Genomic DNA, 19,487 nt, shown 5'->3' with positions numbered 1-19,487 from the left:
TTTGAGTGCAAATGTAAATCCACACATACTTCCCATGTTCAGGAATTCTAATAGTGCCTTTAGATAGCAAGTCTGTCTGACCAATATAGTGAGCAAGTCTCTTCTATCTGCTCTTCTTCCTCAGAACTTTCTGGGCTACCCTGACCAGTAGAATGTGCATTTTCTTATCCTGGTCTACAGAGCTGATGCTGCAGCCACGAGAACTTAAAACCTAACATGTCCCTTCACTGATACCAGAACCTCTGGGCCCATCCCAACACAGGTTGATCTGTCACAGAGGGGATGTGTTCAGTAGCTGGTCATTACTTCCAGATTCTTTATGCTTTCATGGAGTCTCGATAGAGAAAATGTAAACAAGGTTTTGGGACAAAGAACAAGTTTTCTTAAGAGCTGACATTGACAATTATAAGAAGCAAAGGAAAACAATAACCAGCTGAAAACCTCACTCTACACAGGAAGAACTCTATTAAATGCTGCAGGTCCTAAATCCAGAGATGTTAGAAAAAAAGCAGACACAGCCTGGGACTGGGAACACAATGTTAACTTAAAAAGCAGCCATGTTGTCCTGGCCCTGCTTGTGCTCTGAGTTGCTCTGTCAGGTGACATTACATGGAGGACTCATGTCTGCATTTTGACAGTGTACCTTCACATGAATTAGTGTGACCCTTGAACTGTTCCCACCACCTTCACGGGCATAAAGACCTTGAAATGCTCAAAAGAACATCCTTGACTGTCACAGGAGTCAGGAACAATGAGCTCCTACATGGAAACTTCACTGTGAGTTTTGTCTTTCTTGTTTCTCAGGTGCTCTTTCTTCCCTCAGATGTTCACAAACTCCTATAGCAATGAGAACATGTACTGCTTTCCTGAACCCCAATACCAGCACAGCACTGTAACCTCCCCTGACCAAAGCCTGCTCCCCCACTCCTCCAAGTGCATTCTGGCATGCCTTTTCTTGCCTCTTCATCCCTTCCACCCTGTAGATAATCTCTGCCCTTTCCTTCTCCTAACCTCCAAGGGTCCCTCGTGTGATTCTGTCTTGTTCCCTGAGCCCTCTTCTACTTGTGAATCAAATGAAAATTCCTTTTTTTTAAAAGATTTTATTTATTTTTAGAGAGAGGGAAGGAAAACAGGAAGAAAGGGAGAGAAACATCAATGTGTAGTTACCCCTCATGTGCCCCCTACTGGGGACCTGGCACACAACCCAGGCATGTCCCCTGACTGGGAATCAAACTGGGGACCCTTTGGTTCACAGGCCAGCGCTCAATCCACTGAGACACACCAGCCAGGGTGAAAATTTCCTCATAAAAAATAAATGCAGAGACTTCCAGTCAAGGTGGTATATGCATACATCATGGCTCACCTCTGCAAACCACATCAGAGATATAACTAAAATATAGAACTATCACTCAGATGGTCAGAAATCAAGTTGATTGGAAGTCTCTGACAACTACAGAATTGAAGAAACCACATTTCTCCAGACTGGTAGGAGGGGCACACATGAAATGGGCTATTCCCTCACCCATGTGTATTTGAAAAAATTGGCAAGGGATATCTTCCACACAGGGCCCCCACTCCAGGATTCCAGTGCCAAGAAATAAGTCTCCACAACTGGCTGCAAAAACCAGTAGGGATTCTTAAAGAATCCTCACGCAGACTTAGACTCACTGTGGGCTCCAGCACTACGGCACCTTGAAAAGCATCAGTGCCATACAGGGAGAATCTAAAGGGTCTACTATCAAGGTAAGCAGAGGCCATTGTCCCTATTCTAAACCATCCCCACACAGAACCAAAAGCTGGCAAGCTGGTGCCATATCTGAGACTCCATCAATCTGGCTAAAGCCTTGGCGATCCCAGAGATTCCACCCCACCCAACTTCTGGTCTCATACCAGCTGCTTTTTCTATGAATGGCTGGTCTTGGCTCAACATTTCACATCTTCCTTAATCCTCTCAAACATGCAACTGTTGGCCTTTGTAAGCCCCAGGCCTGGCACAAGCAGCAGTCACCCTTTATTCACTTGGTTTTACCTGGGAATCTCCAAGCTCTGCAGAAGTAGTTGCCATCTCATATTGCTTTACAACTCAGGAAGGGTGGTCCCAGGCAAAACACAAATGGAAGCTGATCTTGGCCTGCACCACCCAGAAAAACCCAGGGAGCAGCACACCCAGTGGATAGCTACAGACTATGTTAGAGCACCACCACTCTACCCAGTACAGCTGATCCTCCAGAGGGTGGAGGTTGGTGGTTAATTGGTCACAGCCAGTCCTTGCAGCTGACTGGCCTGGAAATCTCTCCCACTGACCTGACAATAGCAACCAAAACTCAACTACAAGAGGAGGGCATAGTCACCCCACGCAAAGCACAGACTTCCAATACCCCCTTTCTGAGGCTATGCCACTGGAATGCAGAAGACCTCTACTACTACATTGGGCCACACTGCCAACACACAGAGCCAAAGCAGCTCTACCTAATACACAGAAACAAACAGGGAGGCTGCCAAATGAGACAAACATGGCACAAATAAGAACAGATCAAAACTCCAGGAAAAGGGCTAAAGGAAATGGAGATAAGCAATCTATCAGACTCAGAGTTCAAAACACTGGTAATAAGGATGCTTAAGAAACTAAGAGGAACACAAGAGCATAAAAATAATCCAGTCAGAAACAAAGAATACACTGATTAAAGAACAATTTACGGACCTGGCTGGTATGGGTCAGGGGATTGAGTTCCAGCCTGTGAACCAGAGTCACCAGTTCAATTCCCAGTCAGGGCACATGCCTGGGTGGCAGGCCAGATCCCCAGTTGGGGACATGAAAGGCTACCACACACTGATATTTCCCCTCTCTAAAAATAAATAAATGAAAAATCAAAACCACAAGCCTTGGGGAGGAACAAAAAGAACAAATTACAGGAAAAAGACAGTAGAGTAGATAAGCGAAGAATCAAATCAATGATTTGAAACAGGCAAAAAACCACCAATTAGAACAAAGAAAAAAGAAGCCAAAAAAATGAGGGTAGTATAAGCAGCTTCTGAGACAACTTCAAAGGATCCAACATTTGCTTCATATGGGTGCCAGAAGGAAAAGAGCAAGAAATTGGAAATCTGTTTTAAAAAATAATGGAAGCTTCCCCAATTTGGTGAAGGAAGCAAGACATGCAAGTCCAGGAAGCAGAGAGTCCCAAAAAAGATGGATATAAAGAGGCCCACTCCAAGACACAATTAAAATGACAAAAAGTTAAAGAGAGAATCTTAAAAGCAACAAAGGTAAAAGTTAGTTACCTACAGGGAATTTACAATAACACTGCCAGCTGATTTCTCAAAAGAAACCTCACAGGCTACAAGGGATTGGCAAGAAATATTCAGTCATGAAAAGTAAGGACCTAAAGTCAAGCTTGGTCTGCCCAACAAAGCTATCATTTAGAATCAAACTGCAGATAAAAAGCTTCCCAAACCATTATATGAAATGATAATTAAGATAAAGCTGATGAAAACTATGAACAATAAAATGGCAATATATACATACCTATCAACTTATTTTTTAATATATTTTTGACGTTTTTTTTTGCCACAAGATGTGTTTTATTTTTATTAATCATACAAATAATTTTCTACAATATCCCAGGGCAAACTGGAAAATTTGGCAGTTCGAATGGAGATGGGTCCCCTCAGAAACCCACAGGCTGATGGTTTGGGCACAGAATGCCTGGGTTCACAGTGCAGTTTGTCGCTTGTGTCCATTTTGCAAGTAGCTTTTCCTCCACAGCTGGGGTCCCGAAGAGGATAGGGGTTGGAAATCCTCCAGGATCTTGAGAAATTTCACCCCGCTTCTCCTGTTCGATTGTTTCTCTGGTAGGAAGGGTGTTCTGGGTCTCTGTCTTCTTCAGCTCGGCCTTATCGAAGCTGACGATTTCCCCCATGTCCACTTTGTCTAGCATTTTCTTAAAACAATCCTTGGCCTTGGCTGCCAAATCCAGGTCCTGGCTCCCATTCTCATTGTTGCAGCAAGAGATCTATTTTTTTTTTTAAGATTTTATTTATTTTCAGAGAGAGAGGGAGAGAGAAAGAGAGGGAGAGAATTGATTTGTGAGAGAAACATTGAATGTTTTCCTCTTGCTTGCCCCCAACTGGCGTCTTGGCCCACAACCAGGCATGTGCCTGGGCAGCGAATCGAACCAGCAACCCTTTGGTTCACAGGCTGGCACTCAATCCACTGAGCCACACCAAAAGAGGGTAAAAATTTTATGTATTTATAAAGATTTTATTTCTTTTTAAAGAAAAGGGGCGCAGAAAGATAAACAATGTGTGAGAGATACATCAATCTTTTGCCTCTCGCATCCCCCCAAGTGGGAGCTGGCCCACAAGCCAGGCATGTGCCCTGCCTGGGAATGGAACTGGCAACCTTTCAATTCACAGGCTGGCACTCGATCCACTGAACCACATCAGCCAGGACTATCAACAACTGAATTAAAAAACTAAGCAAACAAGAACTGAGACAGAATCATTGATACAGAGAGCATGGCTGCCAGATGGGAGGGGATTGTGGGAGGAGATTAAATAAGTACAAATAGTTAGTTACAGAATAGCCATGGGGATGTAAAGTACAGTATAGGAAATGGAGTACAGGAAAATAAGTTATACAATGACCCATGGACATGAACTACGGTGGGGGGATTATCTGAAGAAGTGGGGGGTGCTCAGTAGAGGGGATATATGGGAAAAATTAGAACAACTATAATAGCATAATCAATAAAATGTCATTAAAAAATAAACGCATACCATGAACTCGTGGCTCAGTTGGTTGTAGGAATGTCCTGTACACAGAAAAGGTTGCAGGTTTGATTGCAGTCAGAGTACTTACTAGATTGCAGGTTCCATCCTTGCTTCTGGCACATGCAGGAGGAAGCCCATCAATGTTTCTCTTTTGTATAAACGTTTCTCTCTCTGTAAATTAACTATCCATACCTTCAGGTGAGTATTTTTTTTTAATGCATCCCAAAGCATTCCTGCTAATCTGCAGACTAACAGCATCAACTGGAGCATCTCACTAAACAGATACCCCACCAAAAGCATTTGTCCAACTCTGTGGAGAATGGCACAGCTGATGTCATTTCTCAAAACTTCTCAGGTGATTTAATAGGACTCTGAAGAGAAACAGTGTAGATTTAATAAGCCTGCAGACCCTAAGGGCTGCACTCTGTTATAATTCTGCAGGTCTGCAATGCAGCCCATGAAATGCCATCTTTATCTAGTTCCTTCCTGTTGCCCAGGTTGCTCCCCCAGAACTGTTTTCTGTAGCACTGCACCAGGCATATCAGAGCCTGTACACCTCAGACCTCTGGGTACTGTGAGGAATTTGGGCAGAAACTTCTGAAATGACAGGATCCCTGGGCAAAAATTATTTCTTATTATCCAGGGAAAAACAATTATATTAAAAGTATAAAATGATAAATGCAAGTTTTGATGCTGAAATTAAAAAATATTAGCCATGAAAACATGTCTATCAAATTACATAATCAGTAGATGGTCTTTCTGGGAAACACATTTCAAGTCAATCCAGTCCACCCTTCAATATTTTCAGAGAATGGAATAAACTTGATGGTAACAGCTCCTTTGTGGCTCAGTCACTAATGCAACAAATCACCTAAATACAAGAAAAAGTTGCTGACCTCATGAAACTAGGTTCTCACTGTTAATATCATTGACCACCTTATCAAGTGCACACTGAACTACCTCATATTACTAAGAACCAATAGATTTTGCAACATATGATAAACAGAAAGGATACAGCGCTTATAATTTAAACTATATACAATATATTTAAAAGGGAAACTGAAAAAATGTTTTAAATGCATTCTTAAGCTTCACCTACAAATTGGGCTCTGCGTTTTTTGGGGGTTTTTTTGGTTGGTTTTTTGTTGTGTTTTTTTTTTTTTAAGGGAGAGAGGGGAGATGAGGGAGATAATGAGAAAGGGAAAAATCGATGTGTATGAATCCTTGGTTCTCTCACACCCCTAACTGGGGATCTGGTCTCCAACCCAAGGGCATGCCCTGACTGGGAACTGAAACTGCAACTTTTCAGTTTGCAAACCAGCACTCAATCCACTAAGCCAATCAGCCCACCTGGAATGAATATATATATATATATTAGTTCCATGGTCAAAGTTTAAAAAACCTTGAGACTGCCTCATATTTTGACAAGAATATTAAATGCTGGTTGAGACGCATCACCAATGCTTACTTCAGAAGTTACTGACTACTTACAGAAAAGTAGATCTTCAACAGATTCAGATTAATCTCTGTATTTTTTAAAAGTAAATTCAGCCCTGGCTGGTGTGGCTCACTAGATTGAGTGCCAGCCTGCAAACTGAAAGATCCCGGGTTTGATTCCCGGTCCTAGCACATACCTGGATTGTGGGCCAGGTTTTCGGTTGGGGGCACAAGAGGCAACCAATCCATGTTTCTCTCCCTCCCTTCCACTTTCTTTTAAAAATAAAAGTAAATTCAATGTGAGATGCAGAAGTAAAAACTAAACTCACTGGGCAGAAAAAGACCCGTGCTTTTAATATTCCTGCAAAAAGCATCATGTGGTGAAAGACTTTTCATTCCTTCTCCAAGGTCACGTCCCTCCAGCATCTCTCACTTGCATTGCCGTCTCTTATAGCCCCTCACGGACCTTTTTTCCTAGTCAGGAGTCCGCCTTGCTCCATCTGTTTCCTGATCCTCGGCCGCCCTCTCGCCCTCGCCGCTTCCATAAAGCCCCTTTCGCAAGGGGCAGGTCACCTCTCCTAGGGACAGTGTGTTCTCACTTCCTAAATCCCACCCCTTGGAACCAGTGTTCTGCCTGGAATTCGGATTACTTATTAAATGACAGAGGACGGGGGTCTGCAGATCCCCAGTCCCAGGTACACTCCCGGCTCTGGGAGCCGAGAGCCTAGAGGCAGGGGGAAGGGGCGAAAGGCCTTCACTGCCTTTCCCAACACTTTCAAGACGAGGGGTGGGAGGGCTACGCAGGGAAGGACTTTCAACAAGAAAACCACAGGGCAGGCCGCGTCCAACGACCCGAAGGCAGAGAAACAGCGGGCAGGACGGCCTCAAAGCTTCCCGGGAAATGAAGGCAGAACGTCCTCTTAGCAGCGTCTCCTGGGGACGCTGGACTCACCACATAGGAGCCTTGCAGCGGAGATTTCACCGCCTCTAGTGACCTCCAGGGTTCACCGGCGTAGGAACGAGGAATGAGAAAATCAGGCTTCAAGCGGAAACACCAAAACCAAGCAGGTACCTTTGACCTTTCCCACTCGCGTAGCACAGCGTCCGTAAGAAACTGCGCATGCTCCTCACCTCAACGAATGGGAGGAGTCAGAGCTTTAGCTCTGCGCACAGTCTGGGAGGGCGCTGGTCAGGGACAGGGATGAGGGCGGAGGGGCTGCTTGGAAAAGGCCAGGCTTGGGCGGAAGTGAGGAATATGAGGGGCAGCCGCAGTGGTGTTAGCTGGGCTCCATTCCGGCTAGCTGTCCTTGGTTATAGCCTTCTTTGTTAATTTTTTTTCATTTATCCACATAATTATTCCTAAAATCTGTAATATTACTATTTTGGTGACCTCCAATGATTACATTTTGGATAAGATCTTTGCCACACAGTGGGACCTTTCTTGGCACTCACCTTCCTTAGCTATACAAAGCGGAGCTGGGAGGGAAAAGGGCGTTCTGGGGGCAGAGTCTGAACACAGCACTGGGGACAGACAGGGTGCCCGGCCTGACAAGAGCCCAGCCATGCGTAGTGAGAGACAGTGAAGAAGTGGCACCCTGTGGACCTGCTTGGGGAGAGGCCTGAACTTCCAAGCTTTTTGTCTCCAAATTATCTTTTTCAGGTTTAAAAATGGTGGTTTTGAACCTGGAAAAGTTGGCATTCATTATGCCTGTCCAACACCAAGAAGTAGAGACAGGGTTTGAAACTTTATGGGTGCTTTATTTAGATGGCCAGTGATCTGAGAAGACAGCTGGTTATATACCCCCTAAAAGACCATCTTATATTTCATTTTAAGCCAGGCATTTTTATAAGGAGAATAAAATTTTAGATAAGGGATTTGAAATGGGGTGGCGGGGAATGTAGATAAAAGGTTTGGGGTTAATGAACAAGGTTAGTGAGCTAAAAGCTGCAGTCCAGCACTATCAGCTCTTCACAGGTGGTTCTTTATCTATGTCTTGTGCAGGAGGATGTCTCTCCCTGGAGCCCAGTGGTTTGGATACACCTGGATTGCTTGCAGTTCCCCTGGGGCACAAAGGTTGAATCGCTTGTGTCTCCTGGACTCCAAGGGGTTCACATCTTCAGTTCCTGAAACAATAGCTTTTTACATGCATCAATTACTAAAATTTTCTAACTCTTGAGTTCCCCTATCATTCTGTATCCTGTTAAGTGAAATAAGTCAATCTGAAGAGGCAAATATCATATGATTTCCCTTATATCTGTGTAACAGGCAAATATTTTGCGATATATTTTTTCCTATAACTCAGCCCTTGAGCCCCACTCGGGTCATCTGACCCAAGCCTTAGGAACCGAAAGCAGTGGGCCACCTATAAGGCTTCCATCCCTGCAGGTAGTTCTAGTACATAGGAATAACACTAAGTCAACACAGGTGACTGTGCAATTCACTCAGCTTTTATTAAGGCAGGTTCAATCTCAACTAATAATAATCAGTAGGAATAACACTCAGAAACAATCACTTACAATATCATACAAAGAGAATTAGGGAACAACGAACCTGAGTTCCAAGAATCCAGTTCAGGTCTGGGTCCAGGAGGCAGCTGGGCAGTTAATGTGTCACAAGGCAAAGTCAGAGGGATGAAATCAAAGCAGAACTTTCTCCTGAGGAAGAACGTGCAGGATGCTTCAAAGTAACTTGTTCTCAGGATGCATTTTCTGTGGTCTGAAGTCCTCTGCTTATATACTTTTGTATGATGCAATGTTGCATCAGCTTCTGTTTGAACTCACATTGTTTTGTGCAACATCGGTAGGCACATGTGGCTTATGTTACTCTACTGTGCATGCTCTGAGAGGGTGGTGTTACACTTTCAATGAACACATGTTGTTTGTTCCCTTCTACTGCACCACGTTCAAGGGATTGCATGTTCATCATTGCTGTACTGCACATGCTCTAAATGTCTTTTTTTTTCAATGCAATCTTAGTAAACAAGACTCGTCATCTTAGTTCAGTTCTGCTCTCTACAATGTGGAATCTACAACAAAAATAAATAAAATAAAGACTGATTCATTGAAACCAAGACCAGATTAAGGCAGGGGTCCCAACCTCCTAGCCTTGGACAGGTACTTGTCTGGGCCTGTTAGGAACCGGCCACACAGCTGAACACTTGCTTGAACATTACCTGTTTGAATCATCCACAACAATCCCTCACCCCCAAAGTCTATGGAAAAATTGTCTGCCATGAAACAGGTCCCTGGTACCAAAAAGGTTGGGGACTGCTGAACTAAGCGTTGCCAGGGAAAAAGAGGTTTGGAGCAGAGTGAAGAAGGTGAAGAGATTAGAAAGTACATAGTGGCAGTTACAAAATAGTCACTGGAATGTAAATTACAGTGTAAGGAATATAGTCAGTAAGCCCTGGCTGGGGTGGTTCAGTGGATTGAGCACCAGCCTGCGAACCAAAGGAATATAGTTGTAGTAGCTATATATGCTGGGTAATGGAATCATCAATGGGAATATTTTGTAAACTATATGATTGTCTAAAAGTACTGGCTGCACACCTGAAACTAATATAAAATAATACTCAAAGTAAACAGTAATTGAAAACCAAATTTTTTGAAGAGGTGAAGGGAGAGAGAAAAGGAGAGAAACATCTTGCACCAACCCCAACTGGAGACTGAGTCTGCAATTTAGACAGATGCCCTGGCCAGGAATCAAACTGGATACAGTTCACTTTGTAGCTCCAAGCTCAACCAACTGAGAAACACCAGCCAAGGCAACAAAAATTTTTTAAAAGAGAAATGTTCCTGTGTGCTTTTTGTCAGTGGAGAAGCTTTGCTTCTTACTGAATTTAAGTCACTATATTGAACAGTTTTAAGGCAACACATACATTTATATGAGCCAACTGCGTTAAAAAGTAAGCTGTTTTGTATTGCCTTTGAAAAGGTTTAAGTCAACAGCTATTTTTGCCTAAGATTGCAAGCTCTTCCTGCTGGTGAGGATGATGCAACTCTGTAAGAACTGGGACCTAAGATGCTGGAGGTGGGAAGGGAGTTGGATCCAGAAACGTTACTGCAATTAGAATTAATAGAAAGTTTTATTGAACAACTACTGCAATTATATGTGTAACCATTAAGTAGAATGTGAAATACACAGCTCTCCCTGGGTACAACAGACAATCAAGTAATGAAACTCAGCACTGTTTCCTTTTCTATTCCCCATTTACCAGGGAGGCCAGGATTCAGCAAGGCTCATTCATGGTCTTAATAGAGATATGACCTGGGTTGTGAGAAAGACCAGAAGAGGTAATTATTCAGGACAATGTACATTGCTTTCAAAAAGGAAATAAGGTTTTAAAACTTGATGTAAAGTATATTAACTGTTCTGTACCATACTTGGAGTAGTTTTAAACATCTTTGAAATTTCCTTATATCAGAACATCCTTCAATCGTATCCAAATATAATTTCAAATTCATTTTATGTTCCTTGGGACAGTAACTACAAAGCTTATTTTTTTATTTTAAAATTGTAACCTTGCCCTGGCTGACGTAGTAGTGGATGAAATCGGATTGGAAATCATTGATATTTCTCTCCCACTCTTTCTCCTTCCTTCCCACTCTCTTATTTTAAAAATAAAAAATAAAATTGTAACCTTTTCCTCGTGTCCTTTTTCAAAATATTCTGTTAGGTGTGAATAAGCCTATAAATTGTATAACTTCAAGATAACATTTGGATTTATTTTTGCCTCAAGAATCACTAATTTTGCAACATTTAATAGGGAGGTATATTATCTGCAATATGAACCTAAGGAAAATTAGGTTTATATCAACTAAGTTACCAAATATCAACTAAGTTTACCTCTCTTTCTACACAATAATTTTTGTTGTTATATGTGCTAGTCAATATCTATGAAGTGTGTTTTCTTTGGAAGATTTGTCTATAGAGAGATGGTGAGACTATGTACAGTGAGCAGAGCTCAGGGGCAGTGAGCTCAGTTCTGGGAGTGGGGATAGAGAGTCAGGGAAAGGGTTGTTTCCTATTTTAATTCAAGAGCAATTTATCTTCTGAAGGTTCAATTTTGCCCTGTATAATGCATATGTTTTGACCAAATTTTTGAGGGAAAATAAGGATGCCCATTATACAGGTGGTATCCGAAATACCTTTACATAGGTGGTATCAGAAATATCTGTTTTGTAATTCTGTTACATAAAATTTCTTGTATCATAATATGTTCAAAAATAAATGGCAAAATTCCTTTATAATAAAAAAACAAGAATCTAATGGAAATAAAAAATTGAATTGAAAAAATTAAAATGAAAGATATTTTCCTGAAAGTTGGGCCAAAAACATGGGTGGACATTATACACCAAAAAATATAATATATTATTTATTTACTTAAAATAATAAAAGCTCACTAAAATATTAGGGTAAAAATACTTTGAAAGTTCAAAACTCGTATTAGTTCTGAGAAAAATAGATGCTCTTTATTGGAAATAACTTTTTAGATACTTCTGTAGTATGTATATTTATTATGTGGTTGAACCAACACCTGCCAATACCATCTTCAGAAGCTCCACAGCAAAGAGAACAGATATTAACTTGCATATTTCTCATTTAAAATGATTGGCATAATTGATTTTATTGATAATTTGAAAACTACTGCCTTTTGCTTTTACTATTCACATAAGGCAATAAGCATCCTTACCACGTCTCTGCATGTGGCAGTGGCATGAAAGTCAGGAAGAGGCTCCTTTGAGGCGATCTACCTGGGAAGGGGTGTCTACTCAGGCCCACATTAGAGATGAGGAGTAGGCTCTGTACTATCACCAAGGCTGGTCAGTACAGTTTGTTTAGAGGCATATCTGGATGTCCTTGCAGCTCTACAGAAACTAGGATTAAAGAAAAGTATATACATAGCGATGTACTGATGTGCACACATGCCCAAGCATTTAGGGAAAAGAAGACTGATGCAAGAAATATTCTGTCTGACTTCATTAATGCATTTAAAGAAAAAAACAGCTTTCTGACTCAAAAATATTAATAATTTTTAATACAATGGACAGTTCAAAGTTCAAATCTGAGTTAACAAGTTTGTTTGTTTGTTTTACATTTTTGTCATTCCATTTCATTTTGACTGATAGAACCAAGTTAACAAGCACAGCTGAATGTACAGGGTCTGGCACAAATAATGCCCCTTTTTTATTTTAATTTTTTAAAGATTTTATTTATTTTTAGACAGAGGGGAAGGGGAGGAAAAAGATGGAGAGAAACATCAATGTGTGGTTGCACTCATGCACCCCCTACTGGGGACCTGGCCTGCAACCCAACTTCTGTGCCCTGGCTTGGAATTGAATCCGCAACCCTTTGATTCACAAATTGCCATTCAATCCGAGCCACACTAGCCAGGGCTTAAGTTAACAAGTTTTTATTACACAATTTGGTTTAACATGTACATAAGTACTTAGGCAAAAAAAAAAAACCCTCCTTCACAAAACATAATGGCAAAAGGGGGGGTGTGGAAAGGGACAAGAGGGTAAAGGAAAGATAAATGTTGATGGAAGGACACTTGACTTTGGATGTTGAACATACAATATGTAGATGATATAATATATAATTATACCCCTGAGACATATATATAATTTTATTAACTAATGTCACAATTCAATAAAAATTTTTTAAAATAAAAAATTATGTACACAGTATTTTTTAACAGAAAATATTTTTTATTCATGCACACCTATCTGACAAAAACCTGGTGGTTAGCACTCTCCCTCAACAGGTGTTTTATATATATATTTTTAAATATTTTATTTATTTATTTTTCGAGAGAGGGGAAGGGAAGGAGAAAGAGTGGGAAAGAAATATCAATGTATGGTTGCCTCTCATGAGTCCCCTGCTGGGAACTGGCCTGCAACCCAGGCATGTGCCCTGACTGGGAATCAAACCGCGATACTCTGGTTCACAGGCCCGCGCTCAATCCACTGAGCTACGTCAGCCAGGGCAGGTGTTTTATATTTTTAAACATTTTATTTATGTACGTATTTATAGGTACAGAGGGGAAAGGAGGGGGAGAGGGAGACAAACACCAATGTGTGAGAGAAACATCAACCTGTTGCTTATTGTGCAACCCCAACCTGGCCTGCAATCCAAGCATGTGCCCTGATTGGAAAACAAACCAGTGACCGTTTGGTTCACAGGCCGGTTCTTGACCCATTAAGCCACACCATCCAGGGCAGATTCAGTAGGTATTTTAAATTAAAAAATGGTCAATGTAGCCAAGACATAGAAGCTATCAATATATGGGAGCTAAATGTAAGAAGTAAGCATATAGGATTCTTAGATAAAGTCATAGGGTTAAATGTTCATGACCTTGGATTTGCCAGTAGATTTTTAGATATAACACCAATTCAAAAAACAGAGAGATGATGACGTAAGAGAAGTCAGTCTTCATCAAAATTAGTGGTCTGTGCAATAAAGGGCACTATCACATAAGTAAAAAGTCTATCAAAAAGGAGAAAATAATATAAGTTACAGACCTTATAAGGGTTTACAATCCCTAATATTTCAGTAATTCTGACAATGCATACCAAATTTAAAAAGGTCCAACTCTCCTTTTATGCTCAATAGTATTTGCCGTCTATACTCAGATGCTCTTACATTGGGTGCATTAATGTTTACAAGGGTTACAGTCTTCTGAAATTGATCCATTTGTAATTATGAAATATCCTTCTTTCTTTTTGTAGCCTCTCTTTTAATTTTTTCCTTTTGACATAAGTATGGCTACCACAGCATTTTAAAATTTCTATTCAAATGAAATACCTTTTTTCACAATGGCATAGACTTTTCTTTATTGCAATTCCAAATTTCCAAGAGAAAGTAATCAATCATCAATTAAATGGTTCACATTTAAAAAACAAACAAACATCCCTGGCTGGTGTAGCGCAGTGGATTGAGCACAGGCCTGCAAACCAAAGGATTGCAGTTCTATTCCCAGTCAGGAACATGCCTGGGTTGCAGACCAGTTCCCAGTGGGGGATGCATGAGAGGCAACCATACATTGATATTTCTCTCCCTCTCTCCTTCCCTTCCCCTCTAAAGATAAATAAATAAAATCTTGAAAAATTTTTTAATTAAAAAAATAAATAAAAACCAACCAAACAAAAAGTATGTTTCCATGAGTTACCCATAAGACCTGCTCTGACCTGCCTGAGGACCTGCCAAAACAAGTTTCTGGGTATCTAAAAACCGTATACACGTTGACTCTGTTAAAATTTACCTCTACCACATAGTCAGCTCACTATTAGCACAGTTATTTTCATGCCTATTATGTGTACACAGTCCACTATGAGATGTCTCACTAGAACGGAATTCTCTGCAGAGCAGGTTCTTCTCAGGCCCAAAGATAGAGCTGAGTAACTTTTTACCTTTTGATTTTCACTTTGTATCTTTTCATCTAAAGTGTAGACAGCATATTCATGGCTTTTGTTCTAACTATTCACTACCCAATTTTTAAAAAGATTTATTTATTTTTAGAGAGAGGAAAAGGAGAAAGAGGGAAACATCAATCGGTTGCCTCATCTATGTGCCCCATCTGGTAACTGAATCGCAACCTAGTTATGTGCCCTGACCAGGAATTGAACTACAGACCTTTCACTTTGCAATACAATGCCCAACCAATTGAGAGCCACACTGGTCAGGGTTACTTTCTCTTTTTCATTTGATCATTTAATACATTTATATTCAAGTGATTACTGATAGGTATATAGTTATGGCAATTTTTAAATTCAGCAATACAGTGACAGTAGGGGATTTTAACTTTCCATTGACATCCACAGATAGATCTAACAGACAGAAAATCAACAACAACAACAAAAGCAGTTTTAAATGAGATGTAAAAGGAGATGGATTTGGCACATTTAGAGAATTTTACCCCAAAGCGAAAGAATATGTATTCTGAACACAATTAAGAGAGAATTAACTCTAAACCTAGGGCAATATGTGTTTTTTAAATGACCAGAATAAACCTACAAAAATTAACGCAGGTAATATTTGCATTCATACACCTCTTCAATCTTCTTCACTGTTATATACCTGAAAATGGAAAAACTCATACAGCTGAGATTTTATTCCTATGGACATTCTGTGCACTGGACTTTTGTCTTGTAACAAAACTAAAACCATAAAACCACTGATCCAAGTAGTGAGTCCTAGATACAAAACATCAGTAGATGCATATAAATAATGCTGCATATATTGTGTCTGTAACTATGTCAGGAAGTAAAGTAGAACAGTGTTCAGTATCTAGTTTCTATAGTATGCATGCTCATTTTCTGGGCAGGTCCATGCCTAGGTACTAATATTTAGCAGCTTCTACTGATCCAGCACAGGACATTGAAAAAGCCAATGGACTCTGGGACTTCCACGTTAAACTTTCCCCACCTGAAATTCCTGGAAATGGTGCTGATGGCTTGAAATACACTCAAGATACCAGTGGGCCAATGGGTACATCCCTAGCTAAGCAAAACACAGAAAAGAAATTTGTGTCCAAAATAATAAAGAAAATGTTTCACCCCAAAGTCTGCTATGGACTCTGAGATTTCTCCAGAAAGAATGACCAAGAGTTGGCTACATTTATGATTGAGAATAAAATGTGTTCAACTTGTCCTCTTTTATTTCAGTAAAGAAGATAATGATGTAACATTGAGAACTTCTCAAGGACTCTAATGAAAATCAGTACCAGAACAGTCATTCTAATTTTCTTTTTTAAATCAGTTTTATTTATTTCTAGAGAGAGGGAGGAACGGAGGGAGAAGGAGAGAAACATCAACGTGTGAGAGAAACGTGGATCAGTTGCCTCTCACATCCTCAGCTGCCATGCTGGCACATGTTGTGACCAGGAACTGAATGGGAGACCTTTCGGGGACTCCTTCAGTGTAGGGGACTACACCAAACCCACTGAGCCATTCCAGTCAAGGCAGATCATTCTAATTTTCAAACACAGAAATGCCATTAGTTACTTTCCAAAAACCCATATTCACATTCAAAATCACAGGGTTCACCATGAGTTGTAATCTTCATTTTTTCAGAAGATATAATAAAAATATTAAACAAATTCTGATGTGTCATTGTGTTAGAAAATTTCCAAACTCTGATCAGACCAAAAGGGCTTTCTTGGCTGATGTGGGAGAGGGTGCTGTCACCCTAGCACTTCAAACAAGAATGGCTATGAGGCCCTGGCTGGTGTGGCTCAATGGATTGAGTGCTGGCCTGCGAACCAAACAGTTGCTGGTTCAATTCCCAGTCAGGGCACATGCCTGGGTTGCAAGCCAGGTCCCCACTTGGGGGCACACAAGAAGCAAGCACACATTGCTGTTTCTCTCCCTCTCTTTCTCCCTCCCTTCCACTCTCTCTAAAAATAAATAAAATCTTAAAAAAAAAAAAAAGAATGGCTATGAGGTCTCTGTAGCTCAGTTCAAGAGTTCACAGATTTTTAAGGAGCCAACAATCAACCCCATGATTTCACATATACACTGGGAATAAAGACATAGCAGCATCAACAAACAAGAGATTGGAATCATAGTAATGTTTCTTTCTCAAAATATTTCAAACACCATCATTATGCAATAGTATATATTCTGAGGAAGTACACATATCCAGTCATCCAGCCCCTTGACATTTTGAAACACACTATAAAGTAATGATCTGTGTTTTTAAATTTTGGATGATTCTCTAATAGTAAGTATTCTGATTTATAGCAACACATGAAAACTATTTTTAACATTCTACTGTGAATTCTCTGATATTTTGAAATTGTTTAAATTACATACATTCCTAATACTTTCACAAATGTGTTATATTTTTAAGACTTCTCTTCCATATAAATTCTCTAACCTTGAAGAGGCTTGAACAATGGTTAAAGTTTTGTTAAATTCTTCACATTTTTTGTTTCCTTCAAGCTTGAAGTCTCCAATGTTGAGTTAGTTTTGAACACAGGGTAAAAGCTTTGCCACATTCTCTACATTTGACGTTTTCCTCCAGGATAAATTCTTTCCTGTTGGTGAAGACACTACTGATGATGAAAAGATTTGGCACTTACATTTATATGGTGACTCTCCAGTATGAACGACCTGATGTAGGGATAAGTTTTGAGGAGTGAATAAAAGGCTTTTCCTATATGATCCACAATTACATGTCTTCTCTCAAGTATGATTAGTCTGATTATAAGGGCTGAAGACCAACTAAAGGACCATATTCCCTACATTTACATGGCTTTTCAACCATTATGAATTCTATTGAGAAAGATTTGAGGAATCCAAAGGATTTGCCACACCCTCTAAGGAGGCTTCTGTGCAGTATGAATTCCCTGATGATGAGTAAGTGATGAGGACCAGCGAAAGGCTTTACCACATTCCGTACATTTATAAGGCTTCTCCCCAGTATGAATTACCTGATGTTTTGTAAGGGATGAGGACCGACAAAAGGCTTTACCACATTCTCCACATTCATAAGGCTTTTCTCCAGTGTGAATTTTCTGATGTGTACTTCGAGTTGAGGACTGGTGAAATGCTTTACCACATTCTTTACATTTATAAGGCTTCTGTCCAGTATGAATATTTTGATGTTGACTAAGCTTTGAGAATTGGCGGAAGGCTTTACCACATTGTCTACATTCATAAGGCTTTTCTCCAGTGTGAATTTTCTGATGTGTACTACAAGTTGAGGACTGGTGAAATGCTTTACCACATTCTTTACATTTATAAGGCTTCTGTCCAGTATGAATATTTTGATGCTGTCTAAGCCTTGAGAAATGGCGGAAGGCTTTACCACATTCCCTACACTTATAAGGCTTCTGTCCAGTATGAATATTTTGATGTTGTCTAAGCCTTGAGAAATGACGGAAGGCTTTATCACACTGTCTACATTTATAAGACATCTCTGCAGTATGCATTTTTTTATGTTGTCTAAGGCCTGAGGACCAGCAAAAGGCTTTCCCACATTCTCTACACTTATAACGCTTTGCTCCAGTATGAATTGTCTCATGTTGAGTTAGGATTGATGACTGGAGAAATGCTTTCCCACATTCTCTACATTTATATGGCTTCTCTCCAGTATGGATTTTCTGATGTTTTCTAAAGGATGAGGACCAGGAAAAGACTTTACTACATTCTCTACATTTATAAAGCTTCTCTCCCGTATGGATCTTTTGATGGTGTGTAAGAGATGAGGACCAGCGAAAGGCTTCACCACATTCTCTACATTTATAAGGCTTCTCTCCAGTATGAATGGTCTGATGTTTTCTATAGGTTGTGGACCAGCGAAAGGTTTTACCACATTCTCTACATTCATAAGGCTTCTCTCCAGTATGAATTTTTTGATGCTGAGTAAGGTATGAAGAACGGCTAAAGGCTTTACCACATTCTCTACATTTATAGGGCTTTTCACCAGTATGAATTCTCTGATGCTGAGTACGGGCTGATGACTCCCTAAAGGCTTTGCCACATTCTCTGCATTTATAAGGCTTCTCTCCAGTATGAATTCTCTGGTGAATAGTACGGATTGAGAATGACATAAAGGCTTTGCCACATTCTCTACATTTATAAGGCTTCTCTCCAGTATGAATTCTCTGGTGAATAGTAAGGGTTGAGAACGACATAAAGGATTTACCACATTCTCTACATATGTGAGGCTTATGTCCAGTATGTATTTTCTGATCTAGAGTCAGACCTGAAGGTCGATTATCACATTCTTTCCACGTATGTTTTTCTTCAGTACAGATTTTCTTCAGTCTATTTAGATTAACTATTTTACTGAAGACTTCCCCACACGGCAAACATTTGTAATCTTCTTCCCCAACAGGAATATGTTTTTGTTCAGTACTATTAGAAGGTTCCTTAAGTAATTTGATACATTTACTTTGTTTGTTTGTTATCTCCACAACAGGAATAATCTGATGTATATTGTGACTTGACATTTGGTCAAAAACTTTTTCACCTTTACAATGGTTCTCTGGAAGATGAGTATTCTGATATTTATTATTATTTGACTTGTGGTTAAACATTTTCCAATTTCCACTGCATTCATAACTTCTATCTTCATTACATGTACTCTGGTAATCATTGAAAATAGAAAATTCTTTAGTGACACCTGTAATTTCATTATACATGTATACTTATTCCCAAATACCAAATCTGAGATTCTTATTAAAATATGGAGGCTGAATCACAAACCACTCCCAAGTTCATGAAAATTTTATACAAAAGAAAATATTTTGGGATATTTTTATTCCAAA

General features: G+C 40.0%; 1 protein-coding gene across 1 annotated transcript in view; it reads right to left on the bottom strand.

Moving 5' to 3' along the window:
* Nucleotides 1-19,487, bottom strand: part of LOC119041651 (zinc finger protein 11-like) — a 75,337-nt gene that overhangs the window by 40,089 nt on the left and 15,761 nt on the right. The window contains 2 exon segments of the mRNA XM_053662579.1: nt 17,289-17,330; nt 17,567-19,304. Of these exon segments, the coding sequence (XP_053518554.1) occupies nt 17,289-17,330; nt 17,567-19,304 (1,780 nt within the window).

Source organism: Artibeus jamaicensis, unplaced genomic scaffold (genome assembly GCF_021234435.1).
Source record: "Artibeus jamaicensis isolate MK-2021 breed Jamaican fruit bat unplaced genomic scaffold, CSHL_Jam_final contig_2566, whole genome shotgun sequence".
NCBI classification, from domain to species: Eukaryota; Metazoa; Chordata; class Mammalia; order Chiroptera; family Phyllostomidae; genus Artibeus; species Artibeus jamaicensis.
Note: the sequence above shows the minus strand (reverse complement) of the source record. Positions and strands in the feature narration are given on the sequence as shown.